Source organism: Dendropsophus ebraccatus, chromosome 5 (assembly GCF_027789765.1).
Source record: "Dendropsophus ebraccatus isolate aDenEbr1 chromosome 5, aDenEbr1.pat, whole genome shotgun sequence".
NCBI lineage: Eukaryota > Metazoa > Chordata > Amphibia > Anura > Hylidae > Dendropsophus > Dendropsophus ebraccatus.
Genome location: NC_091458.1, coordinates 62069923 through 62096204, shown reverse-complemented (window position 1 = coordinate 62096204; position 26282 = coordinate 62069923). Strand labels below are relative to the sequence as shown.

General features: G+C 40.2%; 1 protein-coding gene across 6 annotated transcripts in view; it reads left to right on the top strand.

Moving 5' to 3' along the window:
- The window catches only part of ARHGEF25 (Rho guanine nucleotide exchange factor 25), a 214573-nt gene that overhangs the window by 157123 nt on the left and 31168 nt on the right, over positions 1-26282 (top strand). For 5 of the 6 annotated variants that reach the window (XM_069970347.1, XM_069970346.1, XM_069970349.1 and 2 more), the window contains 3 exons: positions 7292-7611; positions 14015-14116; positions 24938-25071. In XM_069970347.1, coding sequence (XP_069826448.1) covers positions 7292-7611; positions 14015-14116; positions 24938-25071 — 556 coding nt within the window. Of the gene's footprint in view, positions 1-5523; positions 5575-7291; positions 7612-14014; positions 14117-24937; positions 25072-26282 lie in introns of those variants that run through there. The other variant, XM_069970352.1, reaches the window with a different exon arrangement.

The following is a 26282-nucleotide window of genomic DNA, read 5'->3' as shown; positions in this document are numbered from 1 at the left end:
CAGCCTAGATCACTACCACTGATCCATAATAAGCTGTCTAGTCAAAAAGAGCAATCATTGTAATCCCTCAGTACTTCCAGTCCTCTCAGAGTCTGCGGTCTTCACCACAATATGCATGCGCATAGGCAATTTGATTGGATTGGTAAAATACAGTACAATAGATTTTAAGAGGGTTGCATGAGCCAATTTATTTTTCATATAAGCATACCATCTTTATCATCATTGGAAATAACTACTTACAGTACAGAACGCTCGTTCACCTGATGATCTGCCCGTGTAAAAGGGCCAGTGGAGTGCCCACTCGTCGACTGGTTTGGTCTTTTCTACGGCCTTTTCTATGGAAAAGAAAACACACTTCATCAGACCAGGCTTTTTGCTCCATGGTCCAGTTCTGATGCTCTTTTGCCTATTGTAGGCAGGTGTTAGGGCCCTATTACATGGGACGATTATCGTGCAAAAAAAATCGTTAAATCGTCCAAATTTAAACGATAATCACTTTGTGTAATTGCAGGCAATGATCGAAAAATCGTTCGTATGTTGTTGATTGTTGATTTAGATCTTAATCTAAAATTATCGTTAATCGTTCGCTAATCGTTTGCTGTAATTCCACATTCATTTGCTCAAGTTCCGCATTTTTTTACTAATCATTCAGTGTAATTGCACATTGCCCATTGTTTTGCTGGGATCAGAAGGAGTAAACGATCATAGTAACAATCGCAATAACAATTGTTACTAACGATTATCATTCTGTGTAATATGGTGGATGATTTCAGGTTAACGATAAACAATCTCGTTTGCGATTGTTAGTTGTTAATCGTTAAAAATCGCTCTGTGTAATAGGACCCTTACAGTGGATAGGGTTTAGCATTCACGGTGTGACTGGTCTGCAGCCTCACAGCCAACTCTGATGCTTTGTGTGTTCATTGCCAACATTAAAGTGGTAGTGCGGCGCTAAGAAACTATTCACAAAATAACACACATTACAAAGTTATACAACTTTGTAATGTATGTTATGTAGTGTAGTGCAGTATACATACTTGATCCGTGTCGACCAACCCCGTCTGTAATCTTGCGAAAGACGTCATCTTCAGGAGGCCGGCCCGCTCCTACCGTCCCTCATGCCGGCCCCCCTCTGCCGCGTCATAAGTCACACATAGTGATATAGAAGAGAAGTATCACTGTGGGTGTGGGGGCACACCATAGCGCACACACACACACACACACACACGCACACAACCTGCTGCAGCCATAGCACACACAGACAGCCTTCTGCAGCCATAGCGCGTGCACACACACACACACACACACACACACACACACAGCCTGCTGCAGCCATAGAACACTGAAGAAAAACACCACACCAAGGACAAAGGTTACTGCTACACTACTTATGTCTTCTCCTCCTCTATATTACACAGGATATCTTCATATTACACTGCTGCTCATATACAGTCATCCAGCATTTAGGAAGAGAACAGCACAGATCTCCCCCCACACAATGGACTCTTCCAGCTCAGAAACAAGCTGCCAAATAGTAACCGACAACTTTTCCTTGACCCCCCTTATGTAATAGGACCAGTATCCTATTAGAATGTTGCTCATAATATATATTCATGAGCAAAACGTATAAAATTCATATCAAAACTTAATTTGAAATTTTTCTAAGATTTTTTTTTTTTTAAAGCTGGAGTCTGAGTCGGTACCTACTTCCGACTCCACAACCCTGGTCGCTGCATCCCACCAGTGATTTTTGGGTTTCCTTAACCCTGGTCTTCTTTATGGCTGCATTAGGGGAACACCCTGCAAGAATCATCTAGACATCATAATTTGGCGCTTCTCATCCTTACACATACAAATTTTTCTTCTTTCCTGCACATCATCTTCACCAACTGACCCATTCATTAACTACCTAATATATCCCACCCAAGTGATTCATGTCAGGAGCAGTTGTCACCAGATCATCTCTTTATCTGTCAATGGTTTCATTGTTGTGGCTGATCAGTTTGTCATATTCTAAGGACTGCCCTTATAATTCGTACAATTTTCTTTAGACAATAATCTTACTTAATCAGTCGTTATCCGTATTATTTGGTTGGTTCACTTGATCTCTATAGTTTCTTATCTTTGAGTAAATTTCCTGTTTCCCCCTTTCAAATGAGATTCACGTGAGATTTGACATCTGACTTTATCTTTTATTCAGTATTGAACCTTTTTTGCATTTTAATCAATTCCATCAGGTTTTAGTCCATAACTTAATGTGTTGTACAGAAAAAGCTTGACATTTGGCAGTGGGGATTGTAATGGCTGGTTTTAGGGCAGCTCCAATGTTGGCACATCTCCATAGTTTATATTTAAAGTCTCAGCTGAAATAAGGAGAATTAAGCTGTGTTTATGTAAAAAGAACAAAAATCCTTTTACATGCAAAAAGTGAAACTGTATGTTTTAGTAATCTTAAACCAGACAGCTTATTTTTTCCTGTTCTATGCTACATTAGCAAAGTCTAGAATGCCAGCATTGACCGCCGTTGGTAATGCCCCCACACTTTCTTGCCAATGGATTTCAGTGAGACTCTTTAAGACCTCCAGCGCAGTCTTGAGAGGTGCTGATATTTTAGCTTGACTTTTGTTGCTAAATCTACAAATGCACACGTTTCATTGTAAGCAATCTTTCTATACCTGTCAGAGATTACAGAATAATTTACCATATAATTATCTCTATAAATGGACTCCATTATACATTTCATTCATACACTTTCAAGGTGATAAAATCCATGCCGTGCTAATGATGCACCATGCTCCTGCAATAATACCGTACATTAGTGCACTTAGAATTTCCCATAGCGCCTCTAATACAAGAGCGATCACCATAAGAGCTAATGCTCTTCACTTGGAAATGAGATACAATGAAGACCAGTTATGAATTTGCTAGATCCTGGTAAGAACGTTGGTCATACTGACAGCTTGGTGGTTTTCATCTCCCATTGAGCTCTGCTTCACAGATCTGTTGTATAAAATCAGTAAAATGAGCTCTGAATCACTGAGTAATTGAATGTTCTCATATCATCTGTTGGCAGATGTGTTCTGTACATTCACTTACAAACACTCCCTACTCCTTGTGCTTGATATTAATACAGACCTGATCTTAAGGATTTGTATCTTGTTCTATATGGCACCATTTAGGCCAGGGACAGCGAACCTTTGGCCCAGCTGTCGCAAAACTACAATTCCCATCATGCCTGGGCAGCCAAAGCTTTAGCATTAAATTTGTGGTATATTCCCTGTGCTGTTAGTTTACACCCCACACAAAATGTATCAGTCACACGTCGGCTGTTGTCACATTTCTACACATATTTCATGTGGAAAACACATTAGGACCAGGATTAACTGCAGTATAAATCACCAAAGTAGTTCCAGCTCACCTTTAGATTTAATAACAGTGAAGCAAAATCAGCCATCCCCAAGCATGGAAGCCCAATGCACGATAATCCAATGTTCCATTTAACCAGCACTTTGGGTAAAATCCAACTTTCATTCAATCAATTAAAACCTAGGATAGACATCATGCAGCTTGAAGACCACACCCTGATGCATCTTGAGCGTGATTACACTTGTTTAGAGACACCACTTGAAATGCGTCTGAGTTTGGTCTTTAAACTGCAGGATGTCTGTCCTTTGTTTTTTAATTTTTTTATTTTTTTTTAAGAAACTTTATTTAACATTTACCATAGTAATAACTTTCACATGATTTTATCTACCCAACTCCAACCACAGGTTATTTGGTACTTTAAATTCCTCTTTCACTATTTTCCATTTTTTCAGTCTCCCTTGTATCATCACATCACCCAAACATTGGATCCCAACCTCTTTCAAGTTCCTGAGCTCTCCTGTCTGCAAGGCCATTCATTGTCAGTATCTTATTCAATGCTTTCCACATTTCACCCGTTGCTTTAAGTATACTCCAATCCTAACATTCACCCTCCTCTAATAGCCTTGCTTCCAGCATGTACATGTCTAAATTGTGTTGTCCAAGAAGTGTAAAATATTAGTAAATGACATGTAACTGACACGCATCAAACTTTGACACACAAGGGAAACAAGACATAAATTTGGTGCATCCATAATAGGCTAGGTTCACACTGCACACTTTTGCTGTCCGTTTAACATATCCATGTTAAGCATTTACATATGCAGTTGTATGCCATCCGTTAGGATCTGTTTCTGTTTTCCATTTACTTACATTATTAAAAATAGTTGTTGGTTTTTTTTTAGACACTGTTTTTTCAATACATTTTGCGTATCCATTTTATGGGAAAAACGGATGCAGTTGTTTGTCATCCGTTTGGATCTGTTTTACCATTGAAGTCCTTTAAATAAAAAAAACAGATAGAAACGGATGCGTTTTTTTTTTTTTACAGACACAAAAGTAGTGTTGACTACGTTTTTCTGACCCTTAAAAGTAACCAATTAAAAACATACATTGCAAAAACGTAGTGTGAACCCACCCTACACATGTTAAAATTAAACCTTTAAAAATGGATCCGTTAAACGGACGGCAAAATTACAGTGTGAACATAGCCTAAATAGTTTGGCATGTATTGTGACGTATATTACATATCCATAAACATGCTAAAAAATAGGTCAATATGCTCTGCAGTAAACAGTAAACGATTTTTTGGTTTGAGTGCGCAAGTCAAATACACTGAAACAAGTGACGTCACTCATTCTGAGCCGCTTACTGATCATTAGTCCCATTGAATGACGTTAATTTGCCTCCGTGACAGCAAGTAATATAGCTGGCATCGATTGGAGACTATGCTCTGTCGTGACTTGCACATCATATTTTTTCCCTTGGGGAAAATACTCACTGTGAACATACCCCGATTGTGATAAAAATAAAATAATGCCAAATATGCAGATATGGCATTGGGGGAATAGTGTGTTAAAGCACTCCTAGGGTATGGGCACTTGAAATGTGTGGCTTTTGAGTCAGAAACTGTTCTAATTTGCACAACCAAAAACAGAGTCTGATTTAACTTTAAAAACTAAACAAAACATATCTTCTATGGGAGACGTGGCATCGTGCAGAAACACCAAGAGACGTGTCCTTTTTTACACACAGTCCCTCTTTAGAGCACCTATGAAAATCAATGGGGCCGTGAGGCCAGAGAGTGCCAGCGCTGCACATGGCAAGGTTTTTGCCGCTTGTCAGTAACTGGTACATTTGTTGGCAGGCTACTACATTATTACTCCTCTAAAAGCTCTCTTTCTATGATTTCTTTTAGCATGCACTCCGCGGGTCTTTTTTTCGTTCTGCCTTAATTTATTAGTGTCTCTGTGTCTTACTTGTCGCTGTTCATCTATCTCTATATAAATATTACATGGCAGTGGCACTCTGTGCCTGACGCTTAAACGTCTGTTGTCACTCTCACCAGTGATGAACATATGAGTCTTCTCGTAGTCCCCGGTTGCCATGGTGACGTGTCCTGCGGTGGAATTCAGCCCACACAGACATGAGTCAGTCATTATGTGACCCAGGCCTGGTACCCTGTTCTTTTACCTCCCCAGATGTCGTACAGTAAATATACAGCAACACATCCCACATTTTATGATTCATCTCTCAATAACTAAGACATTTTTGCGCTAACAATATTTAAAGAAAATCCTCCTTTTATTACTGATTGATTTTGTTAGTCGTGGAATTTGTGCTGGGGTTGTGCAGCTTTGAGATGAAATAACCTTGTGTACATGGTGTCCCTTGTTCATCATCTAAGTGTTAAAAAGGGTGGTCCAGAATGAGAAAAAAACATGGCTGCTTTCTTCTAAAAATAGAGCCGCACCCGTCTGCAGGTAGTATGCAGTACTGTAGCACAGCCCTATTCACTTCAATAGAGTTGTTCTGTCATAAAATGTCTTTAGCGGGGATCCTGTGGCACTCTAAGACTTTAGCTGGCCATATATATGCAATAGCCTTTGGCTGAACAGCTACTGCATCTTCCCCAATCCCCTCATACGGATGAATGCTCGATGAACAGCAACTTAGAAATAAAAAATATTAGGCACTTGCAAATCTACATGAGCAATCCTTCTTTTCTCCGACATCATCTCTCAAGAGTTGGGAAGCCCCTGTACTGACTAGAATGTCAGGTTTATCTGACATATGTCTATGGGAACCTTAAGGCTGTGTTCCCCCATAGTATTTTCGTTAGTCCTTATTCAACCAAAACCAGAGGTGTGTTATAAAAAACAGAAACTGTGCAATTCTTTCCATCATAGTTTTTCCCTGTCCGTTTCACTGATTTTGGTTGAAAAAAGACTGAACAAAAGACTGATGGTAATTCTATGTGTATACTTAGCCTAACAGTGAACCAGAGGTTGTCCAGGTAAAATTAACTCTTCTAAAGGAAAGGGGACAAGTAAGAGAGAGCGCGGGGGTGGGGGTTTAGGTTGCCCGCCCTCCATACAACTACCCTCCTCCCTACTACACCCTCCGCTCATCTCTGTATTGGGCCCCTGGCTTCTTTGTTATAGATACAGCTGTGGGTACGACACGTGGCCCTTGGCTCTATTCATTCCTATGGAGCCGCCAGAAAGAGCCAAGTACAGCACTTTCCAGCTTATTTGGACCTTTCCGGCTCCCTTGGTTAAACTTGATGGACATTCATCTGTTTTCAACCATAAAAAAGGGGTTATCCCACAATTTAACTTTATCCCCTATCCATACAATAGGTGATATTCAGTGGGGGTCTTACTGCTGAGACCTCAATTGATTTTCGACTCCATTTGGACAAATAACATGGGTCCCTGATGTCAGACACCTCCCAATCACCCACCTACAAGGGGATACCTTCAGACTTTGGGATCACCCTTTAACGCACAAATCAGATGTAGGAGAATACCTAAAGACCGAACAATGTTAGTCTGCAAATTCTTTAGATGTACTTGGATTGACTATAATTTGTTTCTATTAATCAGTTATTAGAAAACTCTTGATATTTGTGTTTCCTAACTTCTCCAGAAGATGTATGTTCTATAAATTCATCTGCAGCTGTCATGATCTGAAGTCCTTGCACTTGCAATATTTTGATAGGTTGCATAACACCTTAGGCGGCCAACTGTGCCATATTTTCTTATGTTTTGCATATGTCTTGTTTAATAGTGGAAACATTTTATCAATTAAAGTTTTGCTATTGTAAGATTTTTTTTAGTCCTAAAAGAGAATTCTTGACAAGACCCACAGTATTTATTCTGCTGTGTTGCTGGAGACTAATGATATTTTCTCTCTTTTCCCACAGAATCTTACTCAATCGCTGGTAGTGATGGCAGCATATCGGCCTCAGTGGCTTCTATCCAACCTCAGCCCTCCACTAGCTCTGCCCCTAGCTCCCCAGGATCCAGGAGGTCTGTTAGCACGCTGAAGAAATGGCTGACAAACCCAGTGAGAAAATTAAGCAGTGGCAGCCGCCTTGATCAGCGCCAGAAGAAGATTGAAAGCAGGCCAAAAAGAGGCATACCTGGCCGGAGAAGGAGTGCCGATGATGGGGGAAGAGCAAGCTTTGACCTAGGGGTTTTAAGAAAGATGGATGACTTCACCCGTGGTGAAGACAAAAGTTCGGTGAGATATTTTGTATTCTAAGGGAAATTGATCTGAACACTGTATGCTGTGAGTTTGGTTTATTACATACATTTCCAGTATCATCATCTGCTGTTATTAAAGAGATTGTAAGGTAAAGCTACATGGGCTATGTTTACGGTCTTACCTGCTGTCTATACGCAAGCATCATTACATGATACACACTGCATACAAAACTCAAGAACTCCACTTGTTCTTAAGGAGCTACAGTATACTCGGCTAAGATGGCTGTCAGTCACTCTTAGGGTATGTTCACAATATGGAATCGTCGAGGAATTTCAAGCGGAATCAGCACTGCATATGTCGCTTCAAGTTTCTCCGTTCTTATTGATTCAATGTGATTTCTCAAATGCAGGCCGCGTTCCACCCAAAAAATTTATATTTTACATGCATTTTGAATCCATTTTTGGATTTGGCTTAAAATATGGGAACAAAAAACTGACACAAAGTAGGCTGTGTCTTCTTTTCACTCTGGGCGGGATGTGTTGTTGTGTGTGTATTAAGGGGTGCTATGATGTGGACCTCCTAATGTATACCTCAGCCATATGACAAATGTCAACTAGTGGCATCCAACATGCGGTACTTCTCATTTTGGAAAACGTAAAACCACACAGCATATGTTTTTACTGGATCTTGCTCTATGGAATAGTACTGGTCTGTGCTATTTTATCCAGCAAAAAAATTATAATAATTTAAAAACTAAACCTTGACAGAATCCGCCCATCATAATTACACTTATTGGGCCTATGGATACTTTTACTGTATGCTTCGAGAAAATTCCATCAATCTAAATGTAATACATTCATATCCAGCATTTTGGAAACAAACATATAAATCTATAAATCCAGACACACTGCTGGCAGATTATTTGCTGTATTAAAGCGGGGTGTACACTGTGTTCTACTGGCACTTGAGTGACACACTTAATACTTAAGAAATGTAAGAAAAAGAAGGTGTTTGTTGTGAATGTAACACCATATACTAATCCTACATAGTAATGACTCACGGCTCCGAGGAGACCGAGTTCCCTACTGTTTCCATAATACATAATTTATCTGCAGAGTGAAGCTCTTCTGTCATCCTCTTAAACAGTGTATATCCATCTTCATGCTGCCATACTTTGTTTTATTTCATACTTTTTTCACTTCCTAAAATATGGAACATGTGGCTACATGGAGCTTAAAAGCAAATATTTTCCACATTGCATGTTATTTTATGGTTTGATCACATGCTTACCCCAGGAGCACGTTCCTGTCAGATATTATGGTATCATAGCTATGTGACTGTTCACACTCTGTTCACCTGATCCAGCACCTTTGCTGTAATTACAATAGAATTTGCTTCAGTGGCAAAAAAATATGTCAGGTAGAAAGCATGCTCACCGCGCTCAGCCGCGATTCGTAAGGTTGTGTCCTCAACCTGATGAAGCGCGGCTGATCGCAAAAACGTTTGTTTAGAGGCGCACCCGCTCCTATCCACCTTCCCCCTTCTATGCTGAGTGTCCCACAACTTCAATATGTTTGATGTTTGACCCCAAGTGGTGAGTGCCACTTCTGTATCTGTCAGTATTTATAATGTATTAAAAATGTTTTAATCTCCGAAGTACTCCTTTAATTTACAGAATGTAAACTAAAATTTGAAAACAACATGAATAAAGTAAATGACAGACTGGTACATAGATAGAGTGAGACTTTACATGAAGTCTCTTTACCTGAGAGCTATTTTGCATATCCTTTCTTCTTTATAAAGGACTCTCCTTAAGGAGAATTAGTACCCCTTTAGACTGAATATTGATTTTTAAGTGATCTTCTAGATGTGGAATGGTTAACCTTGAGGGAGCATGCTCTTAATATGTCTAATATGTGTATGTGTGTGTGTGTGTGTGTTTGTGTGTGTGTGTGTGTTTGTGTGTGTGCATAACATTAGACGAAAAAAGGGCTGCAGATTGTAAGTAAACGGAAACAACTCTTCTGGTGACATTAATGCAGTCGTATCTGGCTTGTTCATCACTTTAGAGTCTATTGGTAGGTGGAAAATGCTGATGGGATTGATGTCAGATAAGAGACACATGTACAGTACAGCTGGGCGGTATGTTGTTTTACGTGTAAAGTCAACATCATGCCAGGAAAGACATAGATCTGATATTGAAAAAGCCGCAAGGGGTAAAATGAGCTCTGGAAATACGACATGTTTTGATCATAATGTAATGACATGTCATAAAAAGATTATTAGTCTGTATTTTTACAAGATGTAAATTTATTTCTTAGCATACATAGCATGGTATCCATCAATCTGAGCTTTCAAGCTTCTAAGAGGATTGTTGATTCCGTTGGTAGTAAAAGGCAGTCTATAGGACGCCTACCAGAACCCCTACTTTTAGGGTACATTAATATTTCAAAAACGTGTTTGTATTTTATTTTTCTTTAGACATGTGATCACTTAAAGTGTGCTTGTCATAAAAAAAAAACTTTTTGACATAACATAAAGAAGTTTTGCTTGATTGGGGTCTGAGGGTTCTAACCCCCAGACAGAAGTGCACTGTTATGTGCTGCATAAGTGCTTTCCTCAAGCTCCATAGATAGCGAGACAGAGATTATAGTGAGCTGGGAAGAGAAGCATATAAGCACACCCTTCTCCCTGCTCATTTTAGAGAGTGGTGGGAGTCTGGACACTAATGGTCCCTTTACACGGAGCGATAATTTGTGCAATCAAACGATTAACGATTTCAAAGTAACAATGTGTTTGTTATACCGATCAGTGTTTATATGAAATGATAAATCGTTTGAAAAATTTGTTATTTGTTTTAAGATCGCTTAAGCCCATCTCACACATAGGGTGAATCGTTGAAAGATTGTTTACATAAAGCAATCTGTTAATTTTCTGCGAACAATTTTAGAACATGTTGAACGATTTATCGTTTTTACACGAGCCGATTATCGCTCAAAGGTGATCGTTATTGCGAAAATTTGAACGATAAGCGCTCCGTGTAAAGGGACCATTAGAACCTGATCATTAAAAAGGACACTGTTAAAGGTATATAACTTCATTTACACAGCTATATTCCAGCTTGCTTTGTTTGGAGCCATGTTAGGGCTCCCATTCAAGTGCTACGCTATACCTCTGGATGGCTTAATTCTGTTGGGTTCAAAATGAATCTGACAAATAAAATTGCGGCATACTTCAGAGCAAGTTGTATGTATTGATCTATTTTTCCTAGAAGTATTGTTCTAAGGGATAATAGCTTTGTATATACATAACCCTTCTGCTGGAATTATACGAAAATAAAAAAAGACGTGAAATTGCCACATATATTTTTGTCATCAGTACGCCTCTCACAAATGTTCTTTACAGCACCTCGCTTTTCTGTATATCTTAGCATTTATACAGGATTTGTGTCTGTAGTTCCTGCTTCCTGTGAATGCTGTTTCTACACTCCCTTGTATATCTAAACAGTCAAAAAGGCAGTGCAGAGCTGTAAGAGCCTTTTATTTCTTTATTGATGTACAGGGCTTGGTGCTGGAAGCCGAGTCCTGTACATCAGTCATGCTGGACAAGGCAGGGGGGTGGCCTGCTGCTACTGCTTGGCACTGCCTCTCTGACTGTTAAGATGTACAAAGAAAGAGTCGGCAGCCATAGGAAACATATGTACAATAAGTTTTATCTCACAATGCTCTAACTGCTGGCGTCTGCCGCTATGTACCTACACCTGGTAGATTCCCTTTAAGTAAAGAGCTACCTCATTTTATGATCTGTTATATGACTATCGGCACATGACGCTTTTTCAAACAACCTAATACAAATTAATTCTACATACTAAATAATATAACTTGACTACAATTTACTGTATTATAACTTACTGAAATGCATCATCCAGTGTATGTTCTCTTATGTTTCCTTAAAATAACGTGCCTGTAAAAATTACATGTACAGTAGTTAACGGTTAAAAGGGTCTCCACTGTGAAATCTGTGTTTTATTTGCAGTAGTTTGTAGAGCGTGAGCTTACCCAGTCCTTATTTGTCTTCCACATTTAGTACTTTGCTGGCTTTTATAGGTTGAGGAAAGTTCCAAGCCGAGAGCTTTATCTATTCTTAATAAGCCAAGAAGCATTTTGCTTGGGCTGCAGTTCTATCATTCAGAAGGAAGGCACAATTACCTTGTGACACATTAGTATATTTTCAAGAGGCTAAAAACCAGACTTGTAAAAAAGCACAAATGAGCTCTGAAAGTATAAGAGGCCTCAGGGGTATGGAGTGGGTGGGTTCATGAGCAGGACACTATAGATTAGGTAGTCTGTCTGAAGGAGCATAGCATGCTAAGCTGGTTTGGGGTCATGAACCACTGTAGTGACAGGAGATGATTATTTCATCTCAAACCATTCAGGCATGTAATGTTCAGTATGAATGGCTAGACAAATCCCTCAAGTCTACTACGCTTTTCATTATTTTAGTAGCTTTTTGTTATTTAGGGACAGCAAGACTAGAAACTTTAGGAGTCTGTGCGACAGATGCTGTTTAAGTTTGGGCTAGTTGTAGACCCTAGTGAGTGATTTTAAAGGAGAAGTCCGGCGAAAATTGTTATTCAAGTACAGTGGTGCCTTGGATTACGAGCATAATTCGTTCCGGGACCTCGCTTGTAATCCAAATCCACTCTTAAACCAAAGCAAATTTTCCCATAAGAAATTATAGAAATGCAGACAATTGGTTCCACCCCCCCAAAATAATGGTTTATTATTCTAAATAATATGTGAAACTAATGAAACTAACAGCTGAATACGTGATATTATAAGTCACTGTACAGTAATGGAGAGAATAGGAAACACAAGGGCGGACAGAGACTGCAGGGAGCATGAAGAAATGAGCAGGGCAGATGTACAGCACTCTCTGTCCTGGGAGTGAGGGGTTACAGCTATAAAGAGATTACCTCCACAGCCCTGTCCCCTGATGTAAGTCCCAGCCTGAAGTGGATCTGCCATGATTTTGAAGGTGAGGGAGACTTCCTGGGTCAGAGTACAGTGCTGTAGACCACGCTATGCAGACCATGACTCTCCTCCGCACTCCCACCCAGTACAGGGAGCTCTTAAACCAAAGCAATGCTCTTAAAAACCAAGTCACAATTTTGAAAAACTGTGGGCTCTTAAACCAAAATGCTCTTAAACCAAGTTACTCTTAAACCAAGGTACCACTGTATTGTATTACCCTTTAAAATTATACAAATTACCAATATACACTTATTACGGGAAATGTTTATAAAGTGCTTTTTTTCCCTGCACTTACTACTGCATCAAGGCTTCACTTCCTGGATAACATGGTGATGTCACGACCTGACTCCCAGAGCTGTGCGGGCTGTGGCTGCTGGAGAGGATAATGGCAGGGGGATGCTCAGTGTCCCTCCAGTGCCCTGTGCCACTCAGTGTCCCCCTGCCATCATCCTCTCCAGCAGCCACAGCCCGCACAGCTCTGAGAGTCAGGTCGTGACATCACCATGTTATCCAGGAAGTGAAGCCTTGATGCAGTAGTAAGTGCAGGGAAAAAAGCTCTTTATAAGCATTTACCGTAATAAGTGTATATTGGTGATTTGTATAACTTTTGGGGAGCAATACAATACTTTAACATTTTTTGCTGGACTTCTCCTTTATTTGAACTCTATTTATTTAAAAAGTTGTCTATTACTTTATTAAAGTGCTCTGAAATCTTATCACTTATGTTTAAAGACAGATAAAAAGTGTAGCCCAAGCCTTATCAATACATATTAAATGAAGACAGAATTCAGCTTCTTATATTGGAAACACATACACTCTCCACAGAGCTGCACAGTATAGTAAATCAAGTAGATTGATTTTTTTTTTTTAAAAGGAACATCTATTTTTTCATAGATAACACAGCTATACTACACAAGACAAAATAGTTTCCCTCTTCCAGTTGTTCTTTTGTGGTAACATTCAAGTGATCTGATTCAATGTGCCCGGCAGCAAGCAATGGCTATTCTCACCATGTGGGAGGCAGTGACTTGTCCACATATTCCTTTTTGGTACAACAAGGCTGCTGTGTATGTGTATTTTTCAATGTCATGTTAAGTAATTGTCACACAATCCTTCAGTTTTGTGTGCCGTGAGCATTGCTTGTAAATCCTAGTATTTTGTGACTGATAGACCTGACACTTCCTTGCAGTTTAGTTAAAGGGAACATCACTTTCATGCTGCTCAACTTGTGATTCATCAGGGAAGTCCCCTTGATTGATAGATGTCTCCCTATTTGGGTTCAGGTAGACATGTGTCAAGCCAGCGTGGTGGGATAAAGACACCCGATGATTCCTGGTATCGCACAAAAGCAATAACAGGTTCCCTTTAATAACTTTCTGAACTAATTTCTCATTAATATTTTGTAGGAATGGAAAGAACATGAAAATCCTGACAAACATAACTTGCCCGACCTATCCTTTCTGTGTGACTTGCTTCAAGGGTCCACAACAACAGAACCCAATAATAAGGTAGGTACTTCTGAGGTTGCCACATGGTCTCTCAATATAAATCTCACAGTGTACACTGGTGTAAAATCTTGTACAAGCTTTTACCTTAGTCCTTTATTGTGGTACCACTGCAAAGTATATGTTTATATATGTTTTTATGGTTGTACACATATACTCAGAAAGAAGAGCAAAAGAGAGTAAGCACAGCCTGTGCCATAACCCATTCAGGCCATACACGAGCTGGTACATCTCCTAATTTAACGTTTTGCACAGGGTGTACAACACTTATGATCACTTATCAATACTGAGGGGTGCAGCCTATTTCCGAAACCAATACCTAGCCAGCGGCTGATGGGGGAAAAAAAGAAGAGACCAGAAGAGAACAATTCCTATTGGAAACCAGCATACAGCAGAGCTTCTCTGTAATATCTATCCTGCATTGGAGCAGGAAAATTACGCTGGATCAAGAATATAATAAAATAAAACTTGCAATTTATTATTTTCATGGAGCAGTCTCATTTTACTGCTCCATGGTGGAGGAGGTATTACAGGAAAGCGCCACAGCACACTTAATTTCCAGTAAGGGGGGGATTTTACTGGTGACTTTATTTTATATAAGGGCCCTATTACACGGGATGATTGTTTAAATTCCCAAAATATAATGATAATTCGCACAATCGTTTTGTGTAAATGCAGGCAATTATCAAATGACCGACAAAAAATCTTTGGGGCTGACACCAAAATCATTACTAATCGTTCACTGTAATTTCATGTTCGTTTGTCATAATTTACTAATTAGTTTACTAATCGTTTAGTGTAATTCCACATCGTTTCTTTATTTGGTAGGATGAGATGGAGTGAACGATCATAGTAACGATTGTAACTAATGACTATTATTCTGTGTAATGGTGATTAACGACTTAGAAACAATGATGTGTTTTTAATAACGATCAGCGTTCAGATGGAACGATATATTGTTTGAAAAAATCGTTATTGCAATCGTTTTAAGATCGCTTAAGCCCATCTCACACATAGGGTAATCAGTGAAAGACTGTTTAGACAAAGCGATCTGCGAATTTTCTGTTAACGAGCAACAACGATTTGAGAACATGTTGAAAGATCACGATGAACGATTTCTCGCTCATTGCTTGATCGTTAGGTGTGTTTACACAAACCGATTATTGCTCAAATGCGATCGTTATTGCAAAAATTCGAACGGTAATCGTTCTGTGTAAACGCACCTTAAGGCTATGTTCACACTGCGTATGTTTCCGGCCGTAGTGCGAACCGCGAATATACGCACGTAGTTTTGAGGTTGATGCTTTCGCTTGAAAGTATACGATATACGCCCGCACAGTGCACACTACGTATGAGCTTACGGCCGGATCGTATTCGGCGCCGTGAAAAATGAACAAGACCATTGTTTGAGGACGGAAATGTTGAAACTCACGGCCGTGGATTTCCATGCGGTCCCGTACGAAGTACTTATTTCAACCAAATTGAACTTGATTTTTCGATCCAAAAGGTTCTGTGTGGTTTACGGGGCTGGGCGAAGATTTCCAAGTAAATGACCTGCCTCAGATCGCTTCGAAACAAGCTAGGGAAGCATAACTGTACCACGGGCGTATGTTCGCGGTTCGTAGGCATCCGGCCGCATGTCTATTTTTCACACGTCCGTAGTTTCAGCCGCACATGTATGGCGGCGTACGAAATGCGGCCGGACTCATACGCAGTGTGAACATAGCCTAAAATGGTGAATGATTTCAGGTTAATGATAAACAATCTAGTTTTGATCATTTATCGTTAATCGTTAAAAATCACTTTGTCTAATAGGATTCTATGTCAGTATAGATAAAACATGCCGGGTATACAGTACATAGGAATATACTGTTAGGCATTATCAAACAACTGAGGGAGGCCATAATGGCCTGATTAACCTTATCAGCTGTGCAACCAACCAGATAAAATGATATATTACTGTATATGGTTCCAGGATAGTATCTTCCTGAAAGAAACAAATAACTGGGTTTTATACCACCCAGGTAAAGAAACTCTCTCAGGTGTCACATCAAGTGCTGGTAGCTGTATTTTCCACTCCAGCCACTAGGTGTCTTACTTCTCCTGTGCGCAGCTGCTGTTCAAACCAAGTTTAGCTATTGTTTCATGTATATATGATTGCCTATTGGAGCAGACACTCTATACACCACTACACTCTCTCTTTCCTACTTCCTGTCACACCACCCTATATAAGGAAGGGGTTTCCTGTCAGGAGTTAGTCTAGTTCAGTTCTTTCTAGAGAGTGGATAGTCCTGCTGCAGTGACTAAGCGGGCCTGGCTTAGGCCAGAGCCCTGGACATGGATTACATCTCTTCTGTATGCTGAGATAGATAGCCAGTATGCAGTGCTGAACCCTAGAGGTTCCCTGGGATCACCCAGTGGATATCTACAGTCAGGACAGTCACCACCTAAAGAAAGGCAGAGGGACTGATCCCCAGTAAGGCAAAGAACCTAAAGAGCCGAGGCATCTTACTGACACACGCTTCTCTACTCGGGGGTAGTCTTCAGTGGGAGGTCAACCAAGAGACAAAAGCCTAGGACTCATACTACCTCACAGGGCGGTCATCAATATCAGCTATATATCTACAAGTGAGCACGAGAAGTTTACTACAAATCAAAGTATTTTCTTTCACACTTCCCGGCAGAGTACTGCACTAATTAGACAAGGGCTCCTATCCAGCCCCTATACTACTCTCTCAACACAAGCTTTCACCTTCTTCTATTGTCTGCTCAAGTCTACCTCTGAGTTCTCTTAAAGTATTACCAAGTATTTTTACTAGCACTTTGTGATTTAGTACTGTTCTTGTATTTTGTATAGCACTGAATATATTTTTCAAGTAAAGTTAAACCACACTGGCTAAGTCGGGACTCTGTCATCTCTGGCGCTGCACCTGCACCTACACCTGCACCTCACACTAGTTCTACCAAGCTCCGGTGCCCGTGTGTGTCTGGGGGTGGGTACTACCACGCCTGGTCACTGTGACAAGCCACCCCAAAACACGAGAGCCCACCAGCTGCACACAACATCTGCAACCAACGCCACCGCATTTTCTCACAGAAACAGCACCAATCTTGCCCTCAGTTCAGGTATAGTTTTGCAGATCAGGTCCTTTGAGGTGAATAGAGCTGGATTGTAATACCACACACAACCTCAGAACAGGGGTGGTGCTGTTTTTATAAAGAAAGTAACCGTTTTTTGTAATGTTATAAAATCCCCTTTAAGGACTCAGTAGAACTTTTAATACAGTCATGTGTTAATTCCTATCTTCATTCTATTAGTATTGTTTATTTGTAAAGTGGCCTAAATTCCATAGTGTTGGACATTAGATAAGGAGTTTGATAAGGGGTTAAACTGCTGAATGTAACACACAGAATTTAACCTAAAATCAAGAAAAAAAAAATGACATGAATAAAGTAAATGACACAATGCCGGCGAGGTCTTACGATCTACAAGGTGAGAGGAATGAGATGGCAGGTGTGGAGAGCAGCTGGTCACAGGGTGGTGGGATGGTGAAATTCTCGTTCTTAGTAGAACAAGCGTTGCCCTGGGGCCCAGCATCACTGCAAATCTTACAATAATAATTTTGTGACTGAGGAAGCAGATTTTTACCGATTTTTACCGATGCACAGGCTCCTCCTTGAATACTTAAAGTGAGTTATACCAAGCAATCTGTACCTCTATGGCCATTATGTGAGTTATGAGACTGCTATCATATTTCTTAAAAACTAACTAGCTCAGTTCTCTCTAGAAGTTTTACAAGACTTTTCTTTTTTGTTTTTTTGTCGCATTCAGAATTACTTTTCACACTTGTAATGCAGAAGGCGACCATTCCTGTACAATTGCAACACATTGCTCAGCGCTTTAGTTTCTATGGAAACCTTCCTTTGAAGATAACATGTTGCATATTTTATACACTATGATTGAGCCTTTACCGTTTGTTGGATTTTGTGTCTGTTCTATAATAAATGTTCTTTTTTTATTCCAGAATTTTCCTTTTGAATATCAGCTTTTTATGTAGAAAAACAAACAACATTGTAACCACATAATAGCTACTCCTGTCTCTAAGAAATAGCCCTTCCTTTTCCAGTGATGGTAGAGCAGATACAAGGATGGACACACTTTACAAGCTCTCTTATCTCATATGCGGCTTCTTCGAGTGAAATGAATGAAACTGTGTTCATGTCTTGGTTCAAGCTTGACTGGTGACCTTTCCTTTAGTCACTCATGCTGTGATCATGTGATCCTGGGAACCTTAGCTATGTCTCCTCATCAGTCCTCCCCGCAAGTCCTTAGGCCAGTCAGTTTCAGACCCATACATGGCCATACTTTTTTACTATGTACAACAGATGATATACTGTTTCAATGTTTACACCCCCAAAGCAGGTCTTGACAACGGCATCTATTAATGTATTTGTCCATCTACAATGGACAAAAAGTATTACAAAAGAATAATCTTTAAAGTCACTGTGCTCCATATAACAAACTATTTTTCCCTAAATAAAAATATAAAATTAATATAACATTTTATAAAATAAAATAATGGTTACATATGACACAATTAAAAACATTAACTACATTTTATAATCCCCTGTTTTTTTCAACCTTAAAATTATTTCTCGGTTGTTGGCCTGTATCAGGATGATGCCCTAAATCTTGATGAGCATTTGCAGCAATCTGATGTGTTTTAGGGGCTCATTTGTAAACTTGTGTGCTGGTTGACTTCTGCATTCTGAATGCATATGGAAGAGTGCCCACTGATCGAACGGTGCGGCACGGGGAAGCCTGTGCCCAGGTCCGTTTTTCGGACCGAGGCCCGGTTCCCGTGCACGGCGCCGTTCTATGCACCGGAACCGGCCGGTGCTCAAGCACTGGAGGCCGGCCGGCCGGCCCCCAGTGGGAGGGAATTTCCTCTCCTCTATGACGCGGCTCCATTCATTCTAAGGGAGCCGCGTCATACAGGGGAGCACCGGTTTCCCGTGCCGGCGCCGTTCGATCAGTGGGTTCAGGTTAAAGAGGATGTACCTAGTGGTACATCCTCTTTAGATGTTCATTATTGTTTCAACAAACTTTACATAAATCAATAGTACAAACAAATATAAGAAACTCTGCTATATATCTTATTAAAGAAAAATGCCTGTTTCTCCTCTTATGAGGTTATTAGCCATATTTTCTCATCATCCCCTCCTAAACTTTATTCACTGTGCAAAAAAGCTCAAGTCTGTCATGAGAGGAAAGATAGCAGATAAGGTGCTCGGTCCACAGGTTTCGCCGAGGACCACAAGAACCAGAATGACAGTGCCTTGCTTATTCTTTTAGCCTGCATCTCATGAGAGAAAAGATGGACTAGCAGCTCACTGATGTATCAGCTTACATGTTTACAAGTTTAGAGAGAGGAGGGGCTGGAGAGAGACTAAACTATTAGATTTAACCCCAGTGTTTTATTTAAAGCTTAGTATTGCTCTATAATGTTCTCCATGCTGCAACTTCTGATAGAGTACTATAGAAATATAATGGACTATGGTCTCCTCCCCTTTCTGGGGGTGTGTAGTCTATGAAAGCATTCATTTTATCTAGTATCCACCCACTAGCTCATGAATAACTGAGATGCAGACCGCAGATCAAAAAAACTGGTGAAAATGCCATATACAGGTTATGTAATGGCCAGAAATAATGCTGCTTCTCATGTACACAAACCTGACAGCGTATCCTGAAATGTTACTTTCATGGTTCACTTGGGCATTTCGGTTTGAACATCCTACATTTCCTTGTCATTTAATTTTGCTGTGATGGTTCCTGTTAAACACTATAGTTTCAGCTTCAATAGTACAGCTTGTGTGACAGCAGCCATATAGGGAAATCCTATGGCAACCTGCAATATAACATGACAAATTCATGCAGTAATACATTACTGTTACTGTGCATATTTGGTATCTATCCATTATATATAGTTAATGTAGTAAGCACAGAGAAGGCCGCAATGGTCTGCTTTACAACAATTAAGATTAAAGTGTTTCAGACTATATACAGTGGTGCCTTGTATTACGAGCATAATTTGTTCTGGGACCATGCTTGTAATCCATATCCACTCTTAAACCAAAGCAAATTTTCCCATAAGAAATCATTGAAATGCCGACAACTGGTTCCACACCCCAAAAATAATGATTTTTTTTTTTTATTTTGAATAACATGTGAAACAAATGAAACAAACATTTAGAAACAGCTGAATAGGTCATATTACTGTCAAGTTTAATGTACAGTATAACAATCAGCATGTGGAGTATGATGTATAGTAAGTGCATAAACCTGAAAAAACAGCAGCCGTTTTTAGATACAGGATGGAACTGCAGATCCCCATAATGCAGTAGCGTAGTACAACAGGCTAAAATAGAGAAGCAGGGCTGCTGTCAGAGGTCTGTGTAGTCACTTGACAGCAATGGAGAAGGGGGCATGGTTAGCATGGACCAATCAGCAATGGAGAAGGGGGCATGGTTAGCATGGACCAATCAGGAAGTGAGAATCACAGAGCTATGCAGAAGGACAGTGACAGAAACTTTCCTATACAGCAGTGTGTATAGCTGAGTGTAAGGGCAGGCACATTATAGCAATGTGTATAGCTGAGTGTAAGTGCAAGGACATAGCAGCAGTGTGTATAGCTGAGTGTGAGTGCAGGCACATTATAGAATGGAGAGGATTGGAAACACAAAGCATGACAGAGACTGCAGAAAGGAATGAGCAGGGCAAATGTGGGCACAGTATAGTAGCATTCTATGACCAGAGAGAGAGGGGTTACAGCTATAGAGAGATTACCTCCACAGTCCTGTCCCCTGATGCAAGCCCCAGCCCGAAGTGGATCTGCTATGATTTAGAAAGGTGAGGGAGACTTCCTGGGTCAGAGTACAGGGCTGTAGACCACACTATGCAGACCTTCTCCACTCCCTCTCCCACCCAGTACAGGGAGCTTTTAAACCTTGAGCTCTTCTTGCAAGACGCTCTCAATCCAAGTTACTTTTAAATCAGTGTACCACTGTGTACATGTCATATACATGGAACAAAAAAAATAGAGAATACAATTTTGATATACCAATTGTCCTGCTCTATGACTGACCCCTCTGTAATGCATATTGATTGTAGGGAACGTGTACTTGGTGTTGTCTGTGTTTGGGCTATAGATGAGAGATTTTGCATTAGTATCTATTCCTGTGCTGGGGCAGAGTCTCTTTACACCTACGGACTCTGCTAGTATTGTTGTGCAATATGTCCACATTAATAATTCAGAGCGTAGGTCCAAGGCCAACAAGATCTGCCGCTTGGCCTCGGCAGACTGTCTGTCTCGGCTCTATCCCACAAACTAAACTTGCCCCCCCCCCCTTCCTTTAGCTTTATACATTAAAACTTCCCACTTTTGTATAAGTCACGTGTAAAAAGCTGGCAGGTTTGATTACTGCTTCTTAAGGCGCTATGAGGCTGGGTTCACACACAGTATATTTGAGGCTGTATATTTGAGGCTGTATAGCAACCAAAACCAGGAGTGGATTGAAAACACAGAAAGGATCTGTCCACACAATGTTGAAATTGAGTGGATGGCCGCCATATAACAGTAAATAACGGCCATTATTTCAATACAACAGCCGTTGTTTTAAGATAACAGCAAATATTTGCCATTAAATGACGGCCATCCACTCAATTACAACATTGTGTGAACAGAGCCTTTCTGTGTTTTCAATCCACTCCTGGTTTTGGTTGCTATGAGGACCTGACATGAGGACCAAATACTGCCTAAAATATACTGTGTGTGAACCCAGCCTTACACTGTATAATTATCTGCCTTACGGGAACGTTTTCTAGCCATTCAGGCCAATAATCTTTCAGTCCAATAGCGCATGTTGAAAGGCAACGATCAACTGACTTACACAATGTCGGCTGACAGTGGTTTTTCAACCTGCTGAAAGATCACGATTTTGTCAGTGACTTTTTGTGCCGCTGACTTCATTGGGCCGCCCAACAGATTTAAGGATCGTTGGGTGGCATCTCCCGTTGCTCCCCGCTTGCTGTCTGTGTGCGTAATAGCACATGCAGCAAGTTGGGAACGAGGGGGAAGTGAGAGCTAAGCTGACAAGTTGTCACTCACTTCCCCTGGAACGTGGGGCCGTGAAATAGCCATTGCCGTCAATCTTCCAACAGGTAAACTCCCAATACAGCTAAAGAACATCCATCTGCTTTTCTGTACTCAGTGTCTTGTTGGGTCCAAGAAGTTTAACTCCAAATCTGCCAGGCAACTAAATCACACCACAGTGGCTCCTGCATGTATTGTGTTAAATTATACATATATTTAGTTATTTGTGGCAAAATGTTTCCCCAGAGTGCCGATCTTGGAGCCAGTGGCTGGCTGGGGGTACTATATTTACATTTCCATATATTTCCTCAGATAACTGTATATACTGTACATACATCAAGCTAAAGAGCATTGTATCTTAATGAAGACATGACAGCTTTGATTAATATGTTTTAAAAATGGAACCTAACAAATTCCATGGATAAATAATATCATTTCCAGCAGTCACTTTGCATTTTTTTTAAATCGCAAGAATAGAATACAGTTTACTTAAACCCGATGGAACAAAGAATAGTGGTGTGAACACAGTTATATTGTAACAACGTTAGGAGTAATTTACAAGAACGACATTAGAAATCCTATCAACAGCTTAGACATATGAGTTCTGCTCAAAAGCATAAAATCTAGTTAGTCATATGATAGCTGTGCTGCGAAAGACTTTACATTCTTTTCTATTTTTCTACAGCTAGTTTAGATTCATTTATGGCTATGGCGTCTTTCACGTTGTGTTTTGCAGGATAGAAGCCTCTGATACATATTTGTTTACTGGATGTTACTTGGTGGCACCCGTCACCCATAGGCTTCAATTTTACAAAAAGAAAAGTTTTTTTTTAATGCCATGGTCATATAAGATGGCACAGTTTGCTGGGCAATTCCTTTCAATAAAAAATGGCAGTTCTGACATATATATCGCTAAGCGGTGAATGGGGTTTTCTTTGAGATGTCTTAAGGAATGCAACGTGAATAGACCCTAAGGGTATGTGCACTTTACGGAATTGGGGGGGGGGGACTCCAAATGCATTCCGCCGAATGGCCTCTGCTTGACGTTCCACCTATTTCATAGCCGGAATGATATTTGCCGGCAGATTCCACTGTCCGCCCAAAGAAGTAACATGTAAATTCTTTGGATGGACGGTGAAATTCGCCGGCAAATATCATTGAGTCTATGGATCGGGCGGAACTTCAAGCTGAGGCTGCCCGGTGGAATCCGCTTGAAGTCTCTGCAGGAATTCTGTAGTTTGCACATACGCTAAGTGGTTAGGATAGGTTTCATAATAGGTAGATTGGTGCTCCTTAAAAATTGTTTAAACTGCTCTGTTATTGTAGAGAAAGGACCACACGAAAGATGGATTGCTGGATTGTTCATGCAGCCCCTCACTGTCTTCATTGTGCACTGCACACCCCCTCTTTACACAGGGAAACATCCAGGTGACCACAATTTTTAAGCCTGCGATTAGCCGACAAAAAAAGTGTTTGCTCATTTGTGCTAATTAGTGGACCTATTGCATAGGGCAACGTGGACCTGTTGGGCTAATAATCTCCATGCAATACAGTTCTTATTTCCAGTAAACTATTGCCCCTAAGGAAAATAATTTGTAATGATATGCAGATTGCTAACAATGTAAATTTAGTCATAAACTTCTGTATCGTCATTGTTTAGATGGTATATAGACATTTAACCAGCCAGGCTGGGAAGCTATACACTGTTTTGTTGTTCTTGTTTTTTTGGGGGAAAAACAAGCTCTCCAATCCCCGGAGCTTTCTGCTTGTACTTATTTGAAAAAAGCGATTATGACATTGACAGTTACTTTTTTACCAGAATGTTTCCAGTGCCAGAATTTCTTGTGCTAATCAATATTGCATAGGACTGAGAGGCAATTACCTCATGTGTCTATATTCCCTAGACCTATTTTCTATACAGGTCCACTGAGTAATACACAGCAAAATGCACATACTCTGTTCGCTACCCTTTACATTTCATGGCATACATGGGATATTCTAGTAAGAGGTGAGATTCACATTTCCGTTTTCTTACCTGTATGCTTTTTTTTCTCAACAAAGTGGCAGAGTGAATCTGGGTCATATTAGATGGCCAGATCATAAACTGTAATTGAGCAACAATCTGCTAAATCGACGCTCACTTACTGAATAATTAGAAGGGCCAACTATTGGGCAGCAAGGGCTGCATGGACATCGGCAGCAATGCCTTTAGTATAAAATAATAAAGTAATGACTCACCATGGCCCCTTAGTCTTCTTCTTGTTAGATTGAGGACACCTTTGTCAAGTGCATGTTTTTATTAAGAATGGCAAATTCCCTCCTGGTGGCTAAAGTGCAAATATGAACCCTTTATGCAGCTTTATTTTACAGGTTGTAGTACTTCACTTTACTGTATATTGCATATATATATTGTATATCACTTGACTTCCTGTAAAGAAAACGCCCTCCTTCATGTAGTTGCATGTAGTGAAGTCATGTGCAATGCTGTAGACTTCTAACCATTCTGAATGCTCTGTGTCCTTTCCATTGAAATTGATTTACAGTGTAAGGATTATAAGCATCTTATCTCTGCAAGTCTGTCAGGGCCATACATCACACTGATAAATGGATAAGCAGCATCATGAAAATGTTTTGCTTCATTGACATAGATAGATGACTCTTTACTTTTCAGGATCTGCACACGTCCTACCTCTCGGACTCCAAGGAGGATGAGTCTATAGCTTCTGAAACATCAACATCTGTTGCTTCCTCCTATCCCCCTGAAGAAACAGAAGAAGAAAGGAAGAGTGCCTTAGAAAAGAGTATGTAAGTGAGTCCTTTTTGGGTATATGGAGGGCATATGATTCCATAGTTTATATATATTCTCTATGCTTACCAATAAAAATACATCAGCCATGATCATAAATCCAATGAAGTCTCTTTATCTCATTAAAATGGAACCTGTCAACGGGGAGGATATAAAAGGGCAGCAATTGGACTCTCAGAAATATTGTTCCAAATCAAATCCACCCCTTTATGTCTGCAATATTCTCCAACGGCAACATATAAGGAGTTAGCAACCCGCTGGAATGAGGCAGGAACCTTTTTGTTCAACATTATCTTCTTGTAAACATGTGTTACACCAACTTTATCCAGGGTTCAGAGAACTGTGACCATAGTGTCAGGTTGCGCCCATGATGGTTGCTGGATTTTGTCTGTACTGTCTGTGCTGCTGATGGTCTGTTTTTGGGAAAAGTAATGATAACTGTTATGGTCACCATTAAAGCACCTAGAGGGATTGTCAGCTGGCTCCAATGCAAATGTTTTAAGTTACATGTACAGTATATGTTGGAGTGATGCATAGATTACCACATATCCAAGTATCACACATTGTCTTGTTTATGGAAGAACAGTCCATTATTAAGTCCTCTGTTTTTCATTGCGCCTCATCTGTCTCCTCCTTTTGACCCAGAAAATATATATACATTAATACACTTTTCTATACTGTATATTTACACACTGCAGATTTTCTGCAACTAGTCCTAAAGGGGTTATCCAGGATTTTAAAAAATGGCCGCTTTTTTTTCACAAACAGCATGACTCTTGCCTAGAGGTTGTGTTTGATTTTGCAATTTAAGGGGTTATCCAGCGCTACAGAAACATGGCCACTTTCCCCCCTACTGTTGTCTCCAGTTCAGATGCAGTTTGCAATTAAGCTCCATTTACTTCAATGGAACTGAGTTTCAAAACCCCACCCAAACTGGAGACAACAGTAGGGGGAAAGTGGCCATGTTTTTGTAGCGCTGGATAACCCCTTTAAGTTCGATTCACTTCAAGGAATCCAACCTGGAGAGAAGAGTGGTGCTGTTTCGGAAAGAAAGCAGACATTTTTTGTTAAATCCTGGATTATCCCTTTAAATACATTCATTTGTTTTGGTACAAAATCTCTGTACATTTTGTACAAGTGATCTGCTGTAGATGCGCAGCGAATCCACAGTGTGTGAACATACCCTAACTTATATTAGATCACAACTTGC